This window comes from Salmo trutta, chromosome 24 (genome assembly GCF_901001165.1).
Source record: "Salmo trutta chromosome 24, fSalTru1.1, whole genome shotgun sequence".
Taxonomy (NCBI): Eukaryota; Metazoa; Chordata; class Actinopteri; order Salmoniformes; family Salmonidae; genus Salmo; species Salmo trutta.
In genome coordinates, this window is record NC_042980.1 from 6,352,579 (window position 1) to 6,377,763 (window position 25,185).

General features: G+C 42.7%; 1 protein-coding gene across 1 annotated transcript in view; it reads left to right on the plus strand.

Annotated features, from left to right (window-relative positions):
• The window catches only part of LOC115160617 (tomoregulin-2), a 174,216-nt gene extending 154,169 nt beyond the window's left edge, over positions 1 to 20,047 (plus strand). Inside the window, exons 6-10 of the mRNA XM_029710819.1 lie at positions 12,015 to 12,163; positions 13,132 to 13,191; positions 13,470 to 13,596; positions 17,073 to 17,231; positions 19,680 to 20,047. Of these exons, the coding sequence (XP_029566679.1) occupies positions 12,015 to 12,163; positions 13,132 to 13,191; positions 13,470 to 13,596; positions 17,073 to 17,231; positions 19,680 to 19,776 (592 nt within the window). The 3' untranslated portion in view covers positions 19,777 to 20,047. The remainder of the gene's footprint in view (positions 1 to 12,014; positions 12,164 to 13,131; positions 13,192 to 13,469; positions 13,597 to 17,072; positions 17,232 to 19,679) is intronic.
• Positions 20,048 to 25,185: the final 5,138 nt, after the last annotated feature.

Sequence of the window (25,185 nt, forward strand, 5' to 3'; positions counted from 1 at the left end):
GACTGGGAATATGGCTGAATACAAACAGTCTAGTTATTCACTCCTTAAGGCAATCAAACAAGCAAAATATCAGTATAGAGACAAAGTGTAGTCGCAATTCAACGGCTCAGACACGAGACGTATGTGGCAGGGTCTACAGACAATCACGGACAACAAAAGGAAAACCAGGCAAGTCGTGCGGACACCAATGTCTTGCTTTCGGACAAGCTAAAGAACTTCTTTGCCCGCTTTGAGAATAATACAGTGCCACCGACGCTGCCCGCTACTAAGGACTGTGGGCTCTCCTTCTCTGTGGCCGGCGTGAGTAAGACATTTAAATGTGTTAACCCTTGCAAGGCTGCCGGCCCAGATGACATCCCCAGCCGCGTCCTCAGAGCATGTGCAGACCAGCTGGCTGGAGTGTTTACGGACATATTCAATATCTCCCTATCCCAGTCTGCTCTCCCCACATGCTTCAAGATGGCCACCATTGTTCCTGTAACCAAGAAAGCTAAGGCAACTGAACTAAATTACTATTGCCCAGTAGCACTCACTTCTGTCATCATGAAGTGTTTTGAGAGACTTGTCAAAGATCATATCACCTCTACCTTACCTGACACCCTAGATCGACTTCAATTTGCGTACCGGCCCAATAGATCCACAGACGATGCAATTGCACAGCACACTGTTCTATCCCATCTGGACAAGCGGAATACCTATGTAAGAATGCTGTTCATTGACTATAGCTCAGCATTCAACACCATAGTTTCCTCCAAGCTCATCATTAAGCTCTAGGTCCTGTGCAACTGGGTAATGGACTTCCTGGCGGGCCGCCCCCAGGTGGTGAAGGTAGGAAAGAACACCTCCACCTCCACTCCACTTCCACAAGAGTGCGTGCTCACCTCCTGTACTCCCTGTTCACCCATGACTACGTGGCCACACACACATCCAACTCAATCATTAAGTTTGCAGATGACACAACAGTAGTTGGCCTGATTACCAACAATGACGAAATAGCCTACAGGAAGGAGGTGAGTGCCCTGGGAATGTGGTGCCAGGAAAATAACCTCTATCAACATCAACAAAACAAAGGAGCTGATCGTGGACTTCAGGAAACAGCAGAGGGAGCACCCCCCCATCCCCCCCGTCCCCGTCCCCCATCCCCATCCACATCGACAAAACTGCAATGGAGAAGGTGGAAAGCTTCAAGTTCCTCAGTGTACACATCACTGACAAACTGAAATGGTCCACCCACACAGACGGTGTGGTGAAGAAGGTGCAACAGCACCTCTTCAACCTCAGGAGGCTGAAGAAATTTGGCTTGGCACCTAAAACCCTCACACGCTTTTACAGATGCACAATTGAGAGCATCCATTCCGGCTGTATCGCCGCCTGGTACGGCAATTGCACCGTCCGCAACTGCAGGGCTCTCCAGAGGGTGGTGCGGTCTGCCCAGCGCATCACTGGGGCAAACTACTTGCCCTCCAGGACACCTCCAGCATCCAATGTCACAGGAAGGCCAAAAATATCATCAAGGACAACAACCACCCAAGCCACTGCCTTTTCACCCCGCTATCATCCAGTAGGCGAGGTCAGTGCAGGTGCATCAAAGCTGGGACCTGAAAAACAGCTTCTATCTCAAGGCCATCAGACCGTTAAATAGCCATCACTAGCACAGTAGACGCTGCTGCCCTATATGCATAGACTTGAAATCACTGGTCACTTTAATAATGAAACACTGGTCACTTTAATAATGTTTACATATTTTGCATTACTCATCATATGTACACTACCTTTCAAAAGTTTGGGGTCACTTAGAAATGTCCTTGTTTTCCATGAAAACATACATGAAATGAGTTGCAAAATGAATAGGAAATATAGTCAAGACATTGACAAGGTTATAAATAATGATTTTTAATTGAAATAATAATTGTGTCCTTCAAACTATGCTTTCGTCAAAAGAATCTTCCATTTGCAGCAATTACAGCCTTGCAGACCTTTAGCATTCTAGTTGTCAATTTGTTTAGGTAATCTGAAGAGATTTCACCCCATGCTTCCTGAAGCCCCTCCCACAAATTGGATTGGCTTGATGGGCACTTCTTACATACCATATGGTCAAGCTGCTCCCACAACAGCTTAATAGGGTTGAGATCCGGTGACTGCTTCTTCCCTAAATGGTTCTTGCATAGTTTGGAGCTGTGGTTTGGGTCATTGTCCTGTTGTGGGATAAAATTGGCACCAATTAAGCGCCGTTCACAGGGAGTACTTCCAGCGCCGACAGAGATGGCCGCCTCGCTTCGCGTTCCTAGGAAACTATGCAGTATTTCATTTTTTATGTATTACTTCTTACATTGTTTGTCACGACTTCTGCCGCAGTCGATGCCTCTCCTTGTTCGGGCGGTGTTCGGCGGTCGAAGTCACCGGCCTTCTAGCCATCGCCGATCCTTTTTTCATTTTCCATTTGTTTTGTCTCATTTTTCCACACACAAATCAAAATCAAATCAAATGTATTTATATAGCCCTTCGTACATCAGCTGAAATCTCAAAGTGCTGTACAGAAACCCAGCCTAAAACCCCAAACAGCAAGCAATGCATGTGAAAGAAGCACGGTGGCTGGGAAAAACTCCCTAGGAAAAACTCCTGAGAAAGGCCAAAAACCTAGGAAGAAACCTAGAGAGGAACCAGGCTATGAGGGGTGGCCAGTCCTCTTCTGGCTGTGCCGGGTGGATATTATAACAGAACATGGTCAAGATGTTAAAATGTTCGTAAATGACCAGCATGGTCAAATAATAATAATCATAGTAATTGTCGAGGGTGCAACAAGCACGTCCGGTGAACAGGTCAGGGTTCCGTAGCCGCAGGCAGAACAGTTGAAACTGGAGCAGCAGCATGGCCAGGTGGACTGGGGACAGCAAGGAGTCATCATGCCAGGTAGTCCTGAGGCATGGTCCTAGGGCTCAGGTCCTCCGAGAATAAGAAAGAAAGAGAGAATTAGAGAGAGCATATTTACATTCACACAGGACACCGGATAAGACAAGAGAATACTCCAGATGTAGCCCCCCGACACATAAACTACTGCAGCATAAATACTGGAGGCTGAGACAGGAGGGATCAGAAGACACTGTGGCCCCATCCGATGATACCCCCGGACAGGGCCAAACAGGCAGGATATAACCCCACCCACTTTGCCAAAGCACAGCCCCCACACCACTAGAGGGATATCTACAACCACCAACTTACCGTCCGAAGACAAGGCCGAGTATAGCCCACAAAGATCTCCGCCACGGCACAACCCAAGGGGGGGCGCCAACCCAGACAGGAAGACCACGTCAGTGGCTCAACCTACTCAAGTGATGCACCCCTCCCATGGACGGCATGGAAGAACACCAGTAAGTCAGTGACTCAGCCCCTGTAAAAGGGTTAGAGGCAGAGAATCCCAGTGGGAAGAGGGGAACCGACAAGGCAGAGACAGCAAGGGCGGTTCGTTGCTCCAGCCTTTCCGTTCACCTTCACACTCCTGGGACAGACTATACTTAATCATAGGACCTACTGAAGAGATAAGTCTTCAGTAAAGACTTAAAGGTTGAGACTGAGTCTGCGTCTCTCACATGGGTAGGCAGACCATTCCATAAAAATGGAGCTCTATAGGAGAAAGCCCTACCTCCAGCCGTTTGCTTAGAAATTCTAGGGACAATTAGGAGGCCTGCGTCTTGTGACCGTAGCGTACGTGTAGGTATGTACGGCAGGACCAAATCGGAAAGATAGGTAGGAGCAAGCCCATGTAATGCTTTGTAGGTTAGCAGTAAAACCTTGAAATCAGCCCTTGCCTTAACAGGAAGCCAGTGTAGGGAGGCTAGCACTGGAGTAATATGATCAAATTTTTTGGTTCTAGTCAGGATTCTAGCAGCCGTATTTAGCACTAACTGAAGTTTGTTTAGTGCTTTATCCGGGTAGCCGGAAAGTAGAGCATTGCAGTAGTCGAGCCTAGAAGTAACAAAAGCATGGATTAATTTTTCTGCGTCATTTTTGGACAGAAAGTTTCTGATTTTTGCAATGTTACGTAGATGGAAAAAAGCTGTCCTTGAAGCAGGCTTGATATGTTCTTCAAAAGAGAGATCAGGGTCCAGAGTAACGCCGAGGTCCTTCACAGTTTTATTTGAGACGACTGTACAACCATCCAGATTAATTGTCAGATTCAACAGAAGATCTCTTTGTTTCTTGGGACCTAGGACAAGCATCTCTGTTTTGTCCGAGTTTAAAAGTAGAAAATTTTCAGCCATCCACTTCCTTATGTCTGAAACACAGGCTTCTAGCGAGGGCAATTTTGGGGCTTCACCATGTTTCATTGAAATGTACAGCTGTGTGTCGTCCGCATAGCAGTGAAATGTAACATTATGTTTTCGAATGACATCCCCAAGAGGTAAAATATATAGTGAAAACAATAGTGGTCCTAGAACGGAACCTTGAGGAACACCGAAATGTACAATTGATTTGTCAGAGGACGAACCATTCACAGAGACAAACTGATATCTTTCCGACAGATAAGATCTAAACCAGGCCAGAACTTGTCCATGTAGACCAATTTGGGTTTCCAATCTCTCCAAAAGAATGTGGTGATCGATGGTATCAAAAGCAGCACTAAGATCTAGGAGCATGAGGACAGATGCAGAGCCTCGGTCTGACGTCATTAAAAGGTCATTTACCACCTTCACAAGTGCAGTCTCAGTGCTATGATGGGGTCTAAAACCAGACTGAAGCGTTTCGTATACATTGTTTGTCTTCAGGAAGGCAGTGAGTTGCTGCGCAACAACTTTTTCTAAAATTTTTGAGAGGAATGGAAGATTCGATATAGGCCGATAGTTTTTTATAATTTCTGGGTCAAGATTCGGCTTTTTCAAGAGAGGCTTTATTACTGCCACTTTTAGTGAGCTTGGTACACATCCGGTGGATAGAGAGCCGTTTATTATGTTCAACATAGGAGGGCCAAGCACAGGAAGCAGCTCTTTCAGTAGTTTAGTTGGAATAGGGTCCAGTATGCAGCTTGAGGGTTTGGAGGCCATGATTATTTTCATCATTATGTCAAGAGATATAGTACTAAAACACTTTAGTATCTCCCTTGATCCTAGGTCCTGGCAGAGTTGTGCAGACTCAGGACAATGGAGCCCTGGAGGAATACCCAGATTTAAAGAGGAGTCCGTAATTTGCTTTCTAATGATCATGATCTTTTCCTCAAAGAAGTTCATAAATTTATTACTGCTGAAGTGAAAGCCATCCTCCATTTGCGAATGCTGCTTTTTAGTTAGCTTTGCGACAGTGTCAAAAAGAAATTTCGGATTGTTCTTATTTTCCTCAATTAAGTTGGAAAAATAGGATGATCGTGCAGCAGTGAGGGCTCTTCGATACTGCACGGTACTGTCTTTCCAAGCTAGTCGGAAGACTTCCAGTTTAGTGTGGCGCCATTTCCGTTCCAATTTTCTGGAAGCTTGCTTCAGAGCTCGTGTATTTTCTGTATACCAGGGAGCTAGTTTCTTATGACAGATGTTTTTAATTTTTAGGGGTGCAACTGCATCTAGGGTATTGCGCAAGGTTAAATTGAGTTCCTCGGTTAGGTGGTTAACTGATTCTTGTCCTCTGACGTCCTTGGGTAGGCAGAGGGAGTCTGGAAGGGCATCAAGGAATCTTTGGGTTGTCTGAGAATTTATAGCACGACTTTTAATCTTCCTTGGTTGGGGTCTGAGCAGATTATTTGTTGCAATTGTAAACGCAATAAAATGGTGGTCCGATAATCCAGGATTATGAGGAAAAACATTAAGATCCACAACATTTATTCCATGGGACAAAACTAGGTCCAGAGTATGACTGTGGCAGTGAGTAGGTCCAGAGACATGTTGGACAAAACCCACTGAGTCGATGATGGCTCCGAAAGCCTTTTGGAGTGGGTCTGTGGACTTTTCCATGTGAATGTTAAAGTCACCAAAAATTAGAATATTATCTGCTATGACTACAAGATCCGATAGGAATTCAGGGAACTCAGTAAGGAACACTGCATATGGCCCAGGAGGCCTGTAAACAGTAGCTATAAAAACTGATTGAGTAGGCTGCATAGATTTCATGACTAGAAGCTCAAAAGACGAAAACGTCATTGTTTTTTTTTTTGTAAATTGAAATTTGCTATCGTAAATGTTAGCAACACCTCCGCCTTTGCCGGATGCACGGGGGGTATGGTCACTAGTGTAACCAGGGGGTGAGGCCTCATTTAACACAGTAAATTCATCAGGCTTAACTTCTTACATCTACACGTTCCGCTAGCGGAACGTCTGCTCCAATATCCAATGATGGGCGGGGCGCGAAATTCAAACTCCTCTAAATCCGAAAACTTACACTTTTCAAACATATGACTATGTTACAGCTATTTAAAGACAAGACTCTCCTTTATCTAACCAAACTGTCCGATTTCAAAAAGGCTTTACAGCGAAAGCAAAACATTAGATTATGTCAGCAGAGTACCCAGCCAGGAATAATCACACAGCCATTTTTCAAGCTAGCATATCATGTCACATAAACCCAAACCATATCTAAATGCAGCACTAACCTTTGATGATCTTCATCAGATGACACACCTAGGACATTGTGTTATACAATACATGCATGTCTGTTCAATCAAGTTCATATTTATATCAAAAACCAGCTTTTTACATTAGCATGTGACGTTCAGAACTAGCATTCCCACCGAACACTTCCGGTGATTTTACTAAATTACTCACGATAAACGTTCACAAAAAGCATAACAATTATTTTAAGAATTATAGATACAGAACTCCTCTATGCACTCGATATGTCCGATTTTAAAATAGCTTTTCGGATGAAGCACATTTTGCAATAATGTAAGTACATAGCCCGGCGTTACAGGGCTAGCTATTTAGACACCCACCCAGTGTAGCCTTCACCAAAATCACATTTCCTATAAGAAAAATGTTCTTACCTTGCTTGTTCTTCATCAGAATACACTGCCAGGACTTCTACTTCAATAACAAATGTAGGTTTGGTCCCAAATAATCCATCGTTATATCCAAACAGCGACGTTTTGTTCGTGCGTTCTAGACACTATCCCAACGCTAAATCTCGGCCACGAGCATGACGCAAAATATGACAAAAAATTTCGAAATATTCCATTACCGTACTTCGAAGCATGTCAACCGCTGTTTAAAACCAATATTTATGCAATTTATCTCGTAGAGAAGCGATAATATTCCGACCGGGAATCTGCCTGTCTGTAAACTGAGGAAAAAACCAAAAGCCGGGGGCGGGGCGTGTCACGCGCCTAAGGCTTAGTCCATTGACTGACCACTCAGCATTTGCTCTCGTGTGCTTCAGCCAGGGCTTTGAATGACATCATTCCTGTTTTTCCCGGGCTGTGAGACTCCATTGTTGACGTGAGAATTGTCACGTAAGAGCAGAGATCCTTTGTAAACGACAGAGATAATAAAGAAGGGCAAGAAATGTTCAGACAGGGTACTTCCTGAACAGAAGCATCTCAGGTTTTTGCCTGCCATAGGAGTTCTGTTATACTCACAGACACCATTCAAACAGTTTCAGAAACTTTGGAGTGTTTTCTCTCCAAAGCTAATAATTATATGCATATTCCAGTTTCTGGGCAGGACTAATAATCAGATTAAATCGGGTACGTTTTTTATCCAGCCGTGAAATTACTGCCCCCTAGATGTAACAGGTTAAGCCATGTTTCAGTCAGGCCAATCACATCAAGATTATGATCAGTGATTAGTTCATTGACTATAACTGCCTTGGAAGTGAGGGATCTAACATTAAGTAACCCAATTTTTAGATGTGAAGTATCACAATCTCTTTCAATAATGGCAGGAATGGAGGAGGTCTTTATACTAGTAAGATTACTGAAGCGAACACCGCCATTTTTAATTTTGCCCAACCTAGATCGAGGCACAGACACGGTCTCAATGGGGAAAGCTGAGCTGACTACGCTAACTGTGCTAGTGGCAGACTCCACTAAGCTGGCAGGCTGGCTAACAGCCTGTTGCCTGGCCTGCACCCTATTTCATTGTGGAGCTAGAGGAGTTAGAGCCCTGTCTATGTTCGTAGATAAGATGAGAGCACCCCTCCAGCTAGGATGGAGTCCGTCACTCCTCAGCAGGCCAGGCTTGGTCCTGTTTGTGGGTGAATCCCAGAAAGAGGGCCAGTTATCTACAAATTCTATCTTTTGGGAGGGGCAGAAAACAGTTTTCATCCAGCGATTGAGTTGTGAGACTCTGCTGTAGAGCTCATCACTCCCCCTAACTGGGAGGGGGCCAGAGACAATTAATCGATGCCGACACATCTTTCTAGCTGATTTACATGCTGAAGCTATGTTGCGCTTGGTGACCGCTGACTGTTTCATCCTAACATCGTTGGTGCCGACGTGGATAACAATATCTCTATACTCTCTACACTCGCCAGTTTTAGCTTTAGCCAGCACCGTCTTTAGATTAGCCTTAACGTCGGTAGCCCTGCCCCCTGGTAAACAGTGTATGATCGCTGGATGATTAGTTTTAAGTCTAATACTGCGGGTAATGGAGTCGCCAATGACTAGGGTTTTCAATTTGTCAGAGCTAATGGTGGGAGCCGTCGGCGTCTCAGACCCCACAACGGGAGGAGCAGAGACCAGAGAAGTCTCGGCCTCCGACTCCGACTCGCTTAACGGGGAGAACCGGTTGAAAGTTTCTGTCGGCTGAATAAGCGACACCGGTTGAGCATTCCTACAGCGTTTCCCTCCAGACGCCATGAGAAAGATGTCCGGCTGCGGGGACCGTGCGAGGGGGTTTATACTAACGTTACTATCTGTACTTGCTGGTGGCAAAGACGCTGTTTCATCCTTTCCTACACTGAAATGACCCTTGCCTAACGATTGCGTCTGAAGCTGGGCTTGCAGCACAGCTATCCTTGCCGTAAGGCGATCGTTCTCCTGTATATTATGAGTACAACGACTGCAATTAGAAGGCATCATGTTAATGTTACTTAGCTTCGGCTGTTTGAAGTCCTGACGAACCATGTCCAGATAAAACCTCCGGGGTAGGAAAGTTGAATGAAAAAAAAAGTTGAGTGAGGGAAAAAGTAAAAATATACGGTAATGAAAAAGTAAAAACCGTCAGGTAGCAAAGTAAAAACGGCAACAAAAACGCACAGCAGCGTAAACAAGTCTGCAAGTTTGATGAGAACCACACCTGGTTCTCATTGTCCCTCATTATGTGTTGTGTATTTAACCCTCTGTTTCCCCCATGTCTTTGTGTGGTATTGTTTATCTGCGTTGATGTATGCGCACGTTAGTCTGGTTGCACTGGGTTATGTATACCCTTTTTGTATTTCGTGTTCATTGTGCCATGTGTTTTTGGTTCACCTGAATAAAAGGCTCCGTGTGCTACCAAATACCTGTTCTCCTGCGCCTGACTCCCTTGCAGCCATTTACGCATACCTGACATTGTTATCCCAGGAAATCTTAGGTTTTATTACATACAGCCGGGAGGAACTCAAGCATTTCTCTACACTCGCATTAACATCTGCTAACCATGTGTATGTGACAAATAAAATGTGATTTAATTTGGTATGGCATGGCGTTGCAAAATGGAATGATAGCATTCCTTCTTCAAGATCCCTTTTACCCTGTAGAAATCTCCCACTTTACCACCACCAAAGCACCCCTAGAGCATCACATTGCCTCCACCATGCTTGACAGATGGCGTCAAGCACTCCTCCAGCATATTTTCATGTTTCTGCGTCTCACGAATGTTCTTCTTTGTGATCTGAACACCTCAAACATAGATTTGTCTATCCATAACACTTTATTCCAATCTTCCTCTGTCCATTGTCTGTGTTCTTTTGCCCATCTTAATCTTTTCTTTTTATTGGCCAGTCTGAGATATGGCTTTTTCTTTGCAACTCTGCCTAGAAGGCCAGCATCCCAGAATCACCTCTTCACTGTTGACGTTGAGACTGGTGTTTTGCGGGTACTATTTAATGAAGCTACCAGTTGAGGACTTGTGAGGCATATGTTTCTCAAACTGGACACTCTAATGTACTTGTCCTCTTGCTCAGGTGTGCACCGGGTCCTCCCACTCCTCTTTCAATTCTGGTTAAAGCTCTGTGAAGAGAGTAGTACACCGCGTTGTATGAGATCTTCAGTTTCTTGGCAATTTCTCGCATGGAATAGCCTTCATTTCTCAGACAAGAATAGACTGACGAGTTTCAGAAGAAAGTTCTTTATTTCTGGCCATTTTGAGCCTGTAATTAAACCCACAAATGCTGATGCTCCAGATTCTCAACTAGTCTAAAGAAGGCCAGTTTTATTGCTTCTTTAATCAGGACTACAGTTTTCAGCTGTGCAAACATAATTGCAAAAGGGTTTTCTAATGAGCAATTAACCTATTAAAATGATAAACTTGGATTAGCTAACACAACGTGCCATTGGAACCCAGGAGTGATGGTTGCTGATAATGGGCCTCTGTACGCCTTTGTAGATATTCCACAAACAATCTGCCTTTTCCAGCTACAATAGTCATTTACAACATTAACAATGTCTACACTGTCTTTCTGATCAATTTTATGTTATTTTATTGGACAGAAAATGTGGAAAATGTCCATGCTTTTCTTTCAAAAACAAGGACATTTCTAAGTGAGCCCAAATGTTTGAACCGTAGTGTATATGCTGTATTCTATTCAATTCTAATATATCTGTGTATTTGTGTGTATTGTTCTGAAATTGTTAGATGTTACTGCACTGTTTGAGCTAGAAACCCAAGCATTTCGTTAAACTCGCAATAACATCTGCTAAATACGTGTATGTGACCCTAAAAATTTGATTTGATTTGATTTGATGAAACTGGCTCTCATGAGGACAGCCACAGGAAAGGAAGACCCAGTCACCTCTGCTGCAGAGGATAAGTTCGTTAGAGTTAACTGCACCTCAGATTGCAGCCCAAATAAATGCTTCACAGAGTTCCAGTAACAGACACATCTCAATATCAACTGTTCAGAGGAGAATGCATGAATCAGGCCTTCATGGTCGAAATTGCTGCAAAGAAACCATTACTAAAGGACACCAATAAGAAGAAGAGACTTGCTTGGGCCCAGAAACACGAGAAATGGACATTAAACCGGTGTAAAGCTGTCCTTTGGTCTGATGATGCCAAATTTGAGATATCTCTGCATGTGTGGTTCCCACCATGAAGCATGGAGGAGGAGGTGTGATGGTGTGGGGGTGCTTTGCTGGTGACACTGTCAGTGATTTATTTTGAACTCAAGGCACACTTAACCATCATGGCTACCACAGCATTGTGCAGCGATATGCCTTCCCATCTGTTTTGCACTTTGTGGGACTATTTGTTTTTTCAACAGGACAATGACCCAAAACATACCTCCAGGCTGTGTAAGGGCTATTTGACCAAGAAGGAGAGTGATGGAGTGCTGCATCAGATGACCTGGCCTCCACATCAGATGACCTGGCCTCCACAATCACCCGACTTCAACCCAATTATTGATGGTTTGGGATGAATTGGACCGTAGAGTGAAGGAAAAGCAGCCAACAAGTGCTCAGCGTATATGGGAACTCCTTCAAGGCTGTTGGAAAATAATTCCTCATGAAGCTGGTTGACAGAATGTCAAGAGTGTGCAAAGCTGTCATCATGGCAAATGGTGGCTACTTTGACGAATCTCAAATATAAAATGTATTTTGATTAGTTTAACAATCTCTTGGTTACTACATGATTCCATGTGTGTTATTTAATAGTTTTGATGTCTTCACTATTATTCTACAATGTATAAAATAGTAAATATCAAGAAAAACCCTTGAATGAGTAGGTGTGTCCAAACTTTTGACAGTTACTGTAAAAAAATAAATTACACAATATACTACACTCAACAACAGCGATTCACTGAATAAAAAAATCACATTTTCAACTCCAATTCTCCATCACTCTATTCTTTATTTGGTGTGACCCCTACTGATGTGTCTTATAATTTTTTTGCGGCAGGTGCGTGTGTAACATTGACTGCTCCCACATCAGCTTCAACCCGGTTTGCGCCTCAGACGGCCGTTCCTATGACAACCCCTGCCAGGTGAAGGAGGCGTCTTGTCAGAAGCAGGAGAGGATCGAGGTTAAATACCTGGGCCACTGCCAAGGTGATATAGCTACTGTTATACAAAACATGTTAATCCAATGTTTTTTTATTATTATTATTCCTTCACCTCTTTCTATGTTCATATTTAGTAATTTAGGCCACAGTTCAAGCAATTGAAGAAACAGGAAGACCGCACTGCAAGTTAATTGTGAATATTTGTGCTGTTTTGGAAGTTTCAAACTCCTTACAACTGTCAAAAACTCCTCTCACAGAATTTTGACGTGGAGCCATATTTGTCCTTGAATACTTTATCAGCAATTCATTGAATTGGGACCTTTGTCATTTTCTTTTGACCAACAATCAATCCAGGTCAAAGCAATATAATATAACCATGTTAACAAAACACCATCATTATGGTTTTATAACAGCAACCCATTCACCAAGAATCTATATTTTTCTTCTTGTTTGAATGGAGCAATTCTTATAATGATCCCTCGGTACTGTGGTTGGGTACTGTGACAACAACAAATACATATTTTCAAATGTATCAATAAAGATAGTATTATATTGTATTGAAGGTTTTATAACAGTTATCCAGCATTTCAACCTTTGGTTTGGATAATTTGAATAAGATAAATCATGATCCTATAACACTCAATACTCTAAATATATGCTCTATATATTATGTAATCTTGTTATGTTATAATATTTAAAGTAAATATTTTTTGTTTGTTTTATAAAGTTATTATTATAATCATTTTCTTTTTAAATATTGTAAACCACACATGACACACTCATAGATGAGAGAATTGGTGAAAGAAATTAGAGAACTACAAAGTGAAGTACTTTACTACCCTAGCTACTGGTTCAAGGTCATTTTTGTGTTTTAGCCTGTCATTTTGTCCCTAGCATGACTCACAGTGCTGATCTAGGATCTGTTTTGCCTGTTAGATCAAGAATAGACATACAAGGTTGGACCTTGTATGCAAGTGGTCTTAATCAGCACTCTTACTCTGACTACCTTCTCAGGTGACATCATGACAGGGACCAAAGCCGGAGACGGACACTATGCCAGGAAAGACTACTCAGGTAGGTGCATGTGTGGGTGTATCAGATCTGTGAATGATAGCAGACAGGAGTGGACATCTTAGGTTGTATTCCAAATGTCACTTTTGAAAAAAGTAATGCACGCAGTCATTTACAGCAATTAAGCTATTATGCTAAATTAGTGAGATTCACCTTTACCCTTTCAATCCTATATTTTTTATCCCTAGCATTCACTGCTTCTGTGCTCTGTACTTTGTGTGTGAATGTGTGTGATGTGTGTGTGTGTGTGTGTGTGTGTGTGTGTGTGTGTGTGTGTGTAGAAGAGAAGCCGGACCAGAGAGGAGAGGTGGCCATAGGGTTGTATATTCCCTGTCCCGAGCACTACAAGAACTACTGTGTCCACGGAGAGTGTGAATACCCCAACATACTGTCTGTGCCGTCCTGCAGGTACGCACACACACACACACACACACACACACACACACACACACACACACACAAAAAGCCATACTGACACACACATACACACAAGACACATACCAGCACATACTGACACACACACAACCTCAATCCCCCACCCGCCCACACACACACACACACACACACACACACACACCCTTGATCACCTGTGCCCCTTCGAGCTCTCTGGCTGAGTAATAAGCCTGTGGCCAGACCAAGCCCATTAACCTGTGAGGTCAGTGGGGTTGTGCTGCGGTCACAGTCACAGGGCTTTAGCCTCTGCTCATCTCTCCCCTCACAGCAACACGGCTCTAACCCCGTAGCTCTTCAAGCCTACAGGCCCTGAATACTGAATAGTGGTCATTGTGAACTTGTATGGGGAAAATTGGCGAAGGTCTCTGGCACCCTCTGTTGTATGGAGGAGGTAGTGTTTTGATGAATGGGAATGTTGATTTATGATCAGTTTTGCCTTTTAGATCCAAATTAATAAGATTACGTGGACAGAGGGAGAACTGATCCTAGATCAGCACTCTTAATCTGAGGCGCTTAATAATCCGCCATCAATAAGACAGTACTGTGCAGCCGTCTTCCTTGACCTGGCCAAGGCTTTCGACTCTGTCAAATACCGTATTCTATCAGAAGACTCAACAGCCTTGGTTTCTCTAATGACTACCTCGCCTGGTTTACTAATTACTTTTCAGATAGAGTTCAGTGTGTCAATTCAGAGGGCCTGTTGTCCGGACCTCTGGCAGTCTCTATTGGGTTGCCACAAGGTTCAATTCTCGGGCCGACTCTTTTCTCTGTATATATCAATGATTTCGCTCTTGCTGCGGGTGATTCTTTGATCACCTCTACACAGACGACACCATTCTGTATACACCTGGCCCTTCTTTGGACACTGTGTTAACAAACCTCCAAACGAGCTTCAACGCCATACAACACTGCTTCCGTGGCCTCCAACTGCTCTTAAATGCAAGTAAAACTAAATGCATGCTCTTCAACCGATCGCTGCCCGCACCTGCCCGCCCGACCAGCATCACTACTCTGGACGTTTCTGACTTAGAATATGTGGACAACTATAAATACCTAGGTGACTGGCTAGACTGTAAACTCTCCTTCCAGACTCACGTTAAGCATCTCCAATCCAAAATTAAATCTAGAATCGGCTTCCTATTTTGCAACAAAGCCTCCTTCACTCATGCTGCCAAACATACCCTCGTAAAACGGACTATCCTACCGATCCTTGACTTCGGCGATGTCATTTACAAAATAGCCTTCAACGCTCACAGTGCCATCCGTTTTGTCACCAAAGCCCCATATACTACCCACCACTGCAACCTGTATGCTCTCGTTGGCTGGTCCTCGCTACATATTCGTCGCCAAACCCACTGGCTCCAGATCATCTATAGGTCTTTGCTAGGTAAAGCTCCGCCTTATCTCAGCTCACTGGTCACCATAGCAACACCCACTCCTAGTACGCGCTCCAGCAGGTATATTTCACTGTTCATCCCCTAGGCCAACACTTACTTTGGCCGCCTTTCCTTCCAGTTCTCTGCTGCCAATGACTGGAACGAATGGCAAAAAATCCCTAAAGTTGTAGACTTATATCTCCCTCACTAACTTTAAGCATCAGCTGTCAGAGCAGCTTACCGATTGCTGCAGCTATACACAGCCCATCTGTAAATAGCCCATCCAACCAACTGCCTACCTTATCCCCATACTTGTTCTGGTTTTTCTGCTCTTTTGAACACCAGTATTTCTACTTGCACATCCTCATCTGCACATATATAACTCCAGTGTAAATTGCTAAATTGTAATTACTTCGCCACTATTGGCCTATTTATTGCCTTACCTCCTTACTTCATTTGCACACACTGTATACAGATTTTTCTATTGTGTAATTGACTGTACATTTGTTTATCCCATGTGTAACTCTGTGTTGTTGTTTTTTGTCGCACTGCTTTGCTTTATCTTGGCCAGGTCGCAGTTGTAAATGAGAACTTGTTCTCAACTGGCCTACCTGGTTAAATAAAGGTGAAATAATAAATAATAATAAATAAATACATACGCCGCTCTTCAAGGTTTGAGGTGGAAGTTGATCTTTTCAACCGGTGATCTAGGATCAGTGTTTCCAAATGCTGATTCCTAATCTTAACCATTGGGGAGCAATTTGCCAAACTGATCATAGATCAGTGTCTAGGGACCACTTGTCACTCTCCTTTGACATTACCGTGAGAAGACTGAGAGTTTGCTCTCAGTACACCAGTCCACTGCATTATGAGGAAAGAGAAAAGGAAAAAGGAAGGGAAGGGAAAGGGTGAGAGAGGGAGATCGACAGGAGAGAGGCGTGGTTTTGAGCAAATGAGAGAGAGAGAGATAGGAGAGAGAGAAAGATGGGGGAGATAGAGATAGAAAGAGAGATAGATATATAGAAGGAGAGAGAGATATAGAAGGAGAAAGAGACAAGTAGTGAAGGTTGAGGGGATGCAAGAGTAGACTGTGTCCCACTGACTCGTTTGTTCTGGCATAGAGAACATAGGTATGTGTGTGTGTGTGTGTGTGTGTGTGTGTGTGTGTGTGTGTGTGTGTGTGTGTGTGTGTGTGTGTGTGTGTGTGTGTGTGTGTGTGTGTGTGTTTGTACAGAGCAGGATGATGCAGGTGTTGGTAGGTAATGACCTCCCCAGAGAAAGAGAGAGAAGGATAGACTGATTTAAATTGGACCACTTTTAGACCAGGCTCACAGAGACAGTGGTCCTCTAGATAACACACACACACACACACACACACACACACACACACACACACACAGCCTTGTTTATACCTGGCACTAACTTGATCCTTGGTCCTAATTTTGCCTACATTCTGATTGTGCCCACATTATTAGATATGCGTCTTGAGATGGCATTAAAATGTATCTCTCATCCACCCACTGTGTTCGAAATTGTGACCAGATTTCCTGGTACCTCCCTATATGCAAATTATTTGATCGAGATTCTTTAAAAAATTATATTTATTTGTTGTCATGAGTCAATCGTGCCACCTGTCAATGATTTTAGAGTGCGGAATAATGAGGATTCCGATGAGGACCCATCTACACTTGTGGTATATCCGTACACAATGCGTGCCTGATTACCTCCAGAGGTGGTTGGAAAGATCTGATCACAATCAGATCACAATGTGTCTTTTGATCGTCTACACTTGTCTAAAACTGTGGGCACAATCAGGATGTGAACACAATCAGGACAAAGGATGCATGTTAGCAGCAGGTATAAACAGGAGTTTACAGTTACTTCAAACACATACAGTCTAAAGACAAACACACCTGTAACCTCAGAAACAGATTAGCCTGTAAACTATGGTGACCTCAAACTTGCACACAACACGCACGCATGCACAACACACACATGTACCATGTACACAAACTAACATCAACCTGTGTGTGTGTGCACGTGTGTGTGTGTCAGCTGTCACTCAGGCTTCAGCGGGCCCCATTGTGACACTAAGGAGTTCAATGTGCTCTACGTGGTCCCCGGCTCTGGCAAGCTGCGCTACGTCCTCATCGCCTCCATCATCGGAGCGCTGCAGGTGGCCATCATCTGTGTGGTGGTGCTCTGTATTACCAGGTAGGACACACACACACATGCACACACATAGAGTATACACACGCATACACATGCATGTACACACATACACAACCACATTGTGCAAACACACACACACACTTGTGTGAGCACGCATAGGGTACCTTGGCCGTCCACAGGGGGTGATTGGGGGTTGAGTAACCAAAGAAGGTTGAGAACCACTACATTACACAACCATTATGCGTATACTTTCACATGCTGTGCATACACACACACACAAACACTTGCCCAAAGCAATTGCATCCTAATATTCATACTGCTATCCATATGAGACAGGAAACAGATTACATTACCTCATCACATTATACATGAATGCGGGCCCACCTACTCCCACAGAGGACTGTATACAGTACATACACAAACAGAGATCAATTTTCCACATTGGGAATGTCATGATGAGAGGGAGTGCATCATAGGGGGTTACATTCAGGTGCTGTGGAGGGAATGCAGAAAGGTAATCTTGTTTACCTCTCGCACCACAGGGAGGATGGAGAAGAACTCTGCTCCCACTGTGCACTCTCACACACACACACGCGCACACACACACACACACACACACACACACGCACATATGCAATCCACACACACTCAGCCACTCAGTCAGCAGCCGTCCGCCCCCAGGCTGACCTATGCAAAACATAACATTTAATACAGTTTTTAAAAGCTATCACCAAGATGAAACTCCTCCAAATAGAGAGGGAGAAACAGAGGTAGAAATAAGAGAGAGAAAGGGGGGAGAGCGTTAAAGAGAATGAGAGAGATCAATGATAGATAAAGAGAAAAATGAGAAACAGAAAATGAATGAGAGAGACAATAGAAGAGACTGAAAGAATTAGAGGGAGTAAGACAGATAGAGACTGAAAGAGAGAGACAGAGAAAAGGAGACCGAGATATGGAAAAGTGGGAGAGTGGGAGAATGAGAGAGAGAGAGAAGTGTGATAGAAAGATACAGACTGTCTGTGAAGCTCAATTACATTCATTTATTTCTCTGTAAACCTCTGAATTCAACGCAGCTTAAACAAATTCACATCGCTTCTATAGCAAATGACACATACACACATTTTACGACTCACTACCTTAAGTACATTTGGATTTATTTAGCACCTTTACCCCCATAATTGTCCCGTATTCTAAATGCAGAAATATCATTTAATATATTATTTTATTTTCATAGGGAACAAATAGTAAAAAATACTATGTGTACAGTTAATAAACATCTTCAAAAGAATAGGCTGAAGACCAATCTATGTATTTCGGGTAGAATATATAACATGACCATTTATTTATAGAGCCTTTGTTCAAAGTGTATAGACAAAGTTGTGCCTCATTATGGGATTGGATCCTCCCTAGGTTCTACATTCCAGGCTGCTTAATAACATTTTTGTTAATTGCTGAATTCTGCTTTTAATGGTTTGCATCATTAATCCCTAGGGGTATTAGTTGTACAGCATTATAGATTATAGAACGCAGTACAGAAAATTTTGAATAAGTGCATAATAGCTCCAACCCTTTCATATGTATCAAAGTAGTAGAAAAATAAACAGGTGTTGCAATATAATTAGGGCTGTTAATCATTAAACTCAGTTAACCTTTTGTAATTTTAGTGGAGAAAAAAAAATCCATCATTAATCAAATTATCTGAAAGCATTGAAAAAACACAAAAAACATCCAAAATACATAATCTATACAGATAAAGACATTGAGGTTAAATAAAGTGTTCTTTCTCAATTTACCCAATTTTGCTAACCGTTACATTAGACAAAATCAAGACATCAGGATTTTAGTTTTCTTGTATGAAAAATCTTAATTACAGCTCACTTTAAGCAATTTTTTTGCAACTCCTGCAAATTCATTGGATTATTTAAAAAAAAATAATAGTTTGACATTCCTAAATATAATTCATTATAACAAAAGTCATCTTTTGTTTAAAAAATATAAGTCCTTTAACTACAGTTAAAGGGAACATTGTTCTTTAGATTCTTACAGACTCAATAACTTAGCAAATTTCTTCCACTTGAACTTATTTATTTGTATTGAACAAGTGCTCTCTGGTAGTAATATATTTTTGGCAGATAAGCTTTTATTTAGACTTCTCACTTCTCTCTATGGACATGCATATCATTAACCACTCCACTAGGTGGCAATGAAGGCTATCTTATTTTTATGACAAGCATTTCCAAGCAATCCAATACCCTTCTTGGCTTATTAATGTATCTTCAAGTATATGAGGAATCCAGCTACTAAAACAACTGGGGTTCAATAAATAAGAACTATTTCTTTAAAATGAAAAAAAAACCCGATGAGTTTCACCATCAAGGCCTTGGATACTGAACATAGGGCAAATTACATAGCATTCTGTCTCTGTCTCTGTCTCTCTCTTTATCTATCTCTCTCCTCTCCTGTCCTCTACTCCACTTCCTGTCTGGACAGGAAGTGCCCGCGGAGCAACAGGGTCAATCGGCAGAAGCAGAACGCCACCCACTACAGCTCAGAGAACACCATGCGCGCCTCCACCCGCCTCATCTGACTGAGCCTCCCCACAATGGGGGAAACCCTAAGACCCGCTCCGCTCTGGGTTCAAATTGCACCATAGACACAGATCTAGGATCAGCTTTACCCTTCTTTCCTACAATCCCAACCTGAATTAACTGTAAGGGAGTGGGTGGTGGGAGGGGGCCAAAACGCAAAACTGACCTTAGATCGGCATCTAGGAGCAACTTAATCTTACTCCACTAGAGACCAGCGGAGGAGGTCGCACAATCCCCAACTCGCCGACCCCGATCATGAGGAATTGAACAATGGGGATTGGGGGGGAAACAATGGGGGGGGGGGGGGGGGGCTATAGATGTGGGCTAGCTGATGTTCGTGGGGGAATGTTGGTTGTTTTTAGGGGTAGAACCAATAGGGGGTTGGGGGCGGGAGGGGGTCTACACATGATGCCTTGCACCTGTGGTATAGGTCACTAAGAGGAATCTATGGTACTACAGTACGGCTCTGTTTGGTTATGTATTACTAGGTCTATTTCCAATAGTTATTACATTGTCTTGGTGGGGTCTTTTTTCTGTAATGTAAATAAATAATTTATATCATGAAAAGTGACCTTGGCCAATCTACAATATTGCTGTCGAGTGTCGATTCTCACATTTATGGTTAAGATAACATCATTCTCAAGAGGATACATTAATTCTTAAGAGGAAAGAGACAACAGGTACATTTGTCTGAGATGAAATGTGTATTTTCAGGACTTTACTTTTGGATCTATCATCAATTCAGGGCCTAGTTGGCCGCAGGTGAGTGAACTTCCCAGCAATCAGTGAAATTAGTTGATCAATTAACTATCAGATAGAAGAAAAAAAACCTGAGCTTCAACGTTGTGGAACAATGAAGATAGAAATGTCATGACATTTGTCTTACAGTTGATACATGATGACTCTTTATTCTAAATGTCAGAGAAGCATGTTTGTTCTACATAAGATATTTCTATCTGAACTTTCCACAACTTTGGACCTTGAAGGCCATAATTGATGGTGAGGAGCTGTCTTGACACAAGGATGTGCTATTTTACCATATGCCTACCCCACTACAAGAAAACTGAGTTACAGTAACTGAGTTACAGTATCAGTACCTTGCCAATTATGTGCTATTGGCAGGTGATGTTTTTTCTACACACACACGCGTGCACAGGAACAGGCACACATTCGCGGGTGCACGTATGCACACACATACCGACTTATTTAACCTTGTGGGAGGACACAAGTCATTCTAAAATCATATCCTAAACCTAACCTTAACCCGAAAACCTAACTTAACCCTAACTTATAACACAAACCTTTAACCCCTAACCCTGACACTAATTCTAACCTTAACCCTAAACTCCATTTTTTTGCTTTAGGGTCCCCACAAGTATAGTTAAACACGTCCACAATACAGGAGATTGGTGGCACCTCAATTGGGGAGGACGGGCTCGTGGTAATGGCTGGAGCGGAATCAGTGGAATGGTATCAAATACATCAAACACATGGTTTATGCCATTCCATTCGTGCCATTCCAGACATTTTTATGAGCCGTCCTCATCTCAGCAGCCTTCACTGGTACACACACACACACACACACACACACACACACACACACACACACACACACACACATGATATACACATGTCCAGCTGACAGATTTAAAATACCATACAGGTAAGTTGAAAAGTCTTTCATTTTGAATTGTACATACCACTGTGGAGAAATGTTCAATATGGTCTTACTGGCCAGGTTCTGTTGTGTTTAAAGTTGAACTGAGCTGACCAGGAGGAGTTGTGGTCAATGTCAGGGTCACCCAAAGGCTACACTGCCAGGCTACAGGATTCCAAACAAATTCCACGGAGACAGAGACAACGGAGAGGAGGGGTGAGGGGGGAGGCACTTCCCAGTTCACCCCACAGCCGAGCCTATGGAATCCTCTCTTCCTGTCCTCTCCCCTCATTTTTTCAGATCGGGGTTTAAGGGAGGAGCAGGAAACTCTGAATGTCTGCATGCACGACCAGATATGCGCAATGGGAATGTTATCATTCCGGGACCAGGATTCCACAAATTTATGTTGTTAGCTTTCATTTCAGGAAGGTCAACAGTGTTGAATTAGATGTTTGCCCTCTTCACAGGTTACATAAATTATTGATTGTAATGATTGTCGTGGAAGGTAGCATTTTACACATAGGATGGGATTGTTCCTAACATTCTATTTTAGTGATAGGGAGATAATGTCTCTGAGAAATGTTAGATTTTATCATGGTATGTGCCTTTACCAAAAGTCAAAAAGCCTCCTGCGGGGACTGGGGATACATTTAAAAAAAAAAACACATCACTACAAGAGAGACAACACAACACGATATAAAGAGAGACCTAAGACAACAACTTAGCGTGGCAGCAACACATGACAACACAGCATGGTAGCAACACAACATGACAACAACATAGTAGCGACACAACATGGCAGCAGCACGACATCGTAGCAGCATAAAACATGGTACAAACATTATTGCGCCCAGACAACAGCACAAAGGGCAAGAAGGTAGAGACAACAAAGTCCCATTTATAGCCCTACCTGGTGCTAACATGCATCCTTTGTCCTGAAATTGTCTACATTCTGATTGTGCCCACATTTTAAGACAGGTGTAGACTATTAATGCGTTTTTATCTGATTGTGATCTGATCTTCCTGACCACCTCCAGAGGTAATCAGGCAAGCATTGTGTCTGGATCTTTTACAAGTGAAGTAAGATCTGGACAGTGAAACCTTTTAAATCATCATTATCCAGCCCTCTAAAATCATTAACAGATGGCACTATTGACTTAGGCCATCAATACTGTATTTATAAATATTCGTTTGAAAAAATATCTCTCAAAGAATTTGCATACAAGGGAGAGATCAGGAAATCAGGTCACAATATGGACAAAGTGGACAGATAAGAAACACATTTTATTACCACGTGTTGACGCAGTTCTGAAAATGTAGGCACAATTAGAATGTGGACAAGATCAGGACAAAGGACGCATGTTAGCATCAGGTACAAACAGGGATTTAGTCATGGTGGTCATGGCTTTGAATGGGAAATACATTCCCTTGAAAAACCAGTCAGTATTTGTCTGTGGGTTATACAGTTTTTTGTTTGTTTCAAAATTGCCCTTTCATGTGATACGCCACAGTACTGTAAATTACCATTCTCACCCCCTTCCATAGACTTTCACAGTAATTGTGACAGTTTGGAGGACAACAAAGGACGTCCTCCAACCTATCAGAGCCCTCGAAAGCATGAACTGACAGTTTGTCCACCCAATCATAGGATCAGGGCATAAATCTAGTACTGAAAGCAAAAGATACAGCTAGCTAGCACAGCAGTGTATAAAATGTGGTAAGTAGTTGACTCAAATATAAAGACAATAGTTGAACAAATTAATTTCTTCCAAAATGAAGGAGAAGCAAGAGAGAGATTTAATATTTTTTTTCACTTTCAGTTTTTACTTACTTAGCTAGCAAATGCAGCTAGCTAGTTTAGCCTGCTCAAACAGAGGGATGATCTGTTAGCTAGCTGACTATAACTATCCAACACAACACTGGAACTCTTCCAAGTCAAGGTAAGCTTTTGGTTTTACTCATTTATTTCCATAGATGCCCGCCACTGTGCTAAACTGCTTGTACACTGTAACATTACTGCATGATTATAGCAGGTTTACTAATGCGTTAGTTCTATTAGCTATACAGACTATGATGTTACTTTAGCTAATACGGTAACGACAATGTAAGCTGTCTGTAGCAGTTATGATATGGCTTGGCTTGGAAAGTTTTTTTCCCCTGGTCACACAACTGATGTGTTGTGCATTGACGTCCACAAGCGACAAAGGGAAAAGGTGAGAGGCGGAGAGCAAATAGATGTGAGAAGGAATACAACGTGTCTGTTATGAAAGTGAACTGTGTTTACGTGTGATCAGGGGTGTATTTAGTCTGCTGATTCTGTTGAAAAACTTTTCTTAAACGGAATAAAACGGGATAAACATACCTGAATTTGTCCAATAGTAACAAATGATTACCCCCTATATCAGCTAGATGCAGGCAAGAGGGTGCAAGGCACCTCAACATTTTCTCACAACCTGTGTGCACCTACGTTGTAAGCTTTCATTCATAGTTAAGGTTATAGCAACCTCATGATGGGTATAGGGAAGATTTGAGTGTCATGAGGTAGCCTAAACCTATCACTGTTACATTGAACTGGGTGAATGGAATATTAGTGACAGTCATCCATCATGCTGTAATAGAAATAAGGCCATGCTCATGAAAAAAAACTTGTCCTGAAACGGCACTGACTGTCATTGACTTGCACTACCCATTAAAATTGACTGAACATTACCTTTCCATAATTTATATTCCGTGTGTGCTGGAAGGAATGATCACTAAAGACATCTTTCAGAATGTCATCAAATGAAAGAAATGAAATGAACATTAATTTGCCTCAGTCCACTTGGTCATGCTGCTGATCCAGTTTCTGCTGTTCTGCCTTTGGTTATGGAATCCTGATGTGCTAGCTTGTCCTGGAACTGCTGTATCAACCCCCCCCTTCGCTCTCTCTCTCTCTCTAGTTAGTTAGTTTCTCTCTCCCTCTAGTTAGTTAGTTTCTCTCTCTCTCTCTCTCTCTCTCTCTCTCTCTCTCTCTCTAGTTAGTTAGTTAGTTAGTTTCTCTCTCTCCCTCTAGTTAGTTAGTCTCTCTCTCTCTCTCTCTCTCTCTCTCTCTCTCTCTCTCTCCCTCCATCCCCCAAACTCTGAATGCTCGGCTATGAAAAGCCAACTGACATTTACGCCTGAGGTGCTGACCTGTTGCACTAACCACCTAACCACTGTGATTATTATTTGACCCTGCTGGTCATCTATGAACATTTTAACATCTTGAAGAACTTCTGGCCTTAATCCATGTACTCTTATAATCTCCACCCGGCACAGCCGGAAGAGGACTGGCCACCACTCAGAGCCTGGTTCTTCTCTAAGTTTCTTCCCAGGTTCCTGCCTTTTTAGGGAGTTTATCCTAGCCACCGTGCTTCAACATCTGCATTGCTTGCTCTTTGGGGTTTTAGGCTGAGTTTCTGTATAAGCACTTTGCGACAACTGCTGATGTAAAAAGTGCATTATAAATACATTTGATTGATTGATTGATTGATTGATTGATTGATGTCAGACTGACCTCTCACAGGGTGCGTTTGACGTTGCAGCCGATGTTAAAGGTGAGTCAAGCCTGACTGATCTACAAATCCCCTTGCATCATAAATAACTACTCAATATTATTTGTACATGAGTCAGTCAGTCACAAGTGAGTCAGTCAGTCAGTGTGGTTGAGTGGGAAAAATTCCAATGACATGTACCATCTTATTGCTCCTCCTGTTTCTAAGCTGTCTAAATA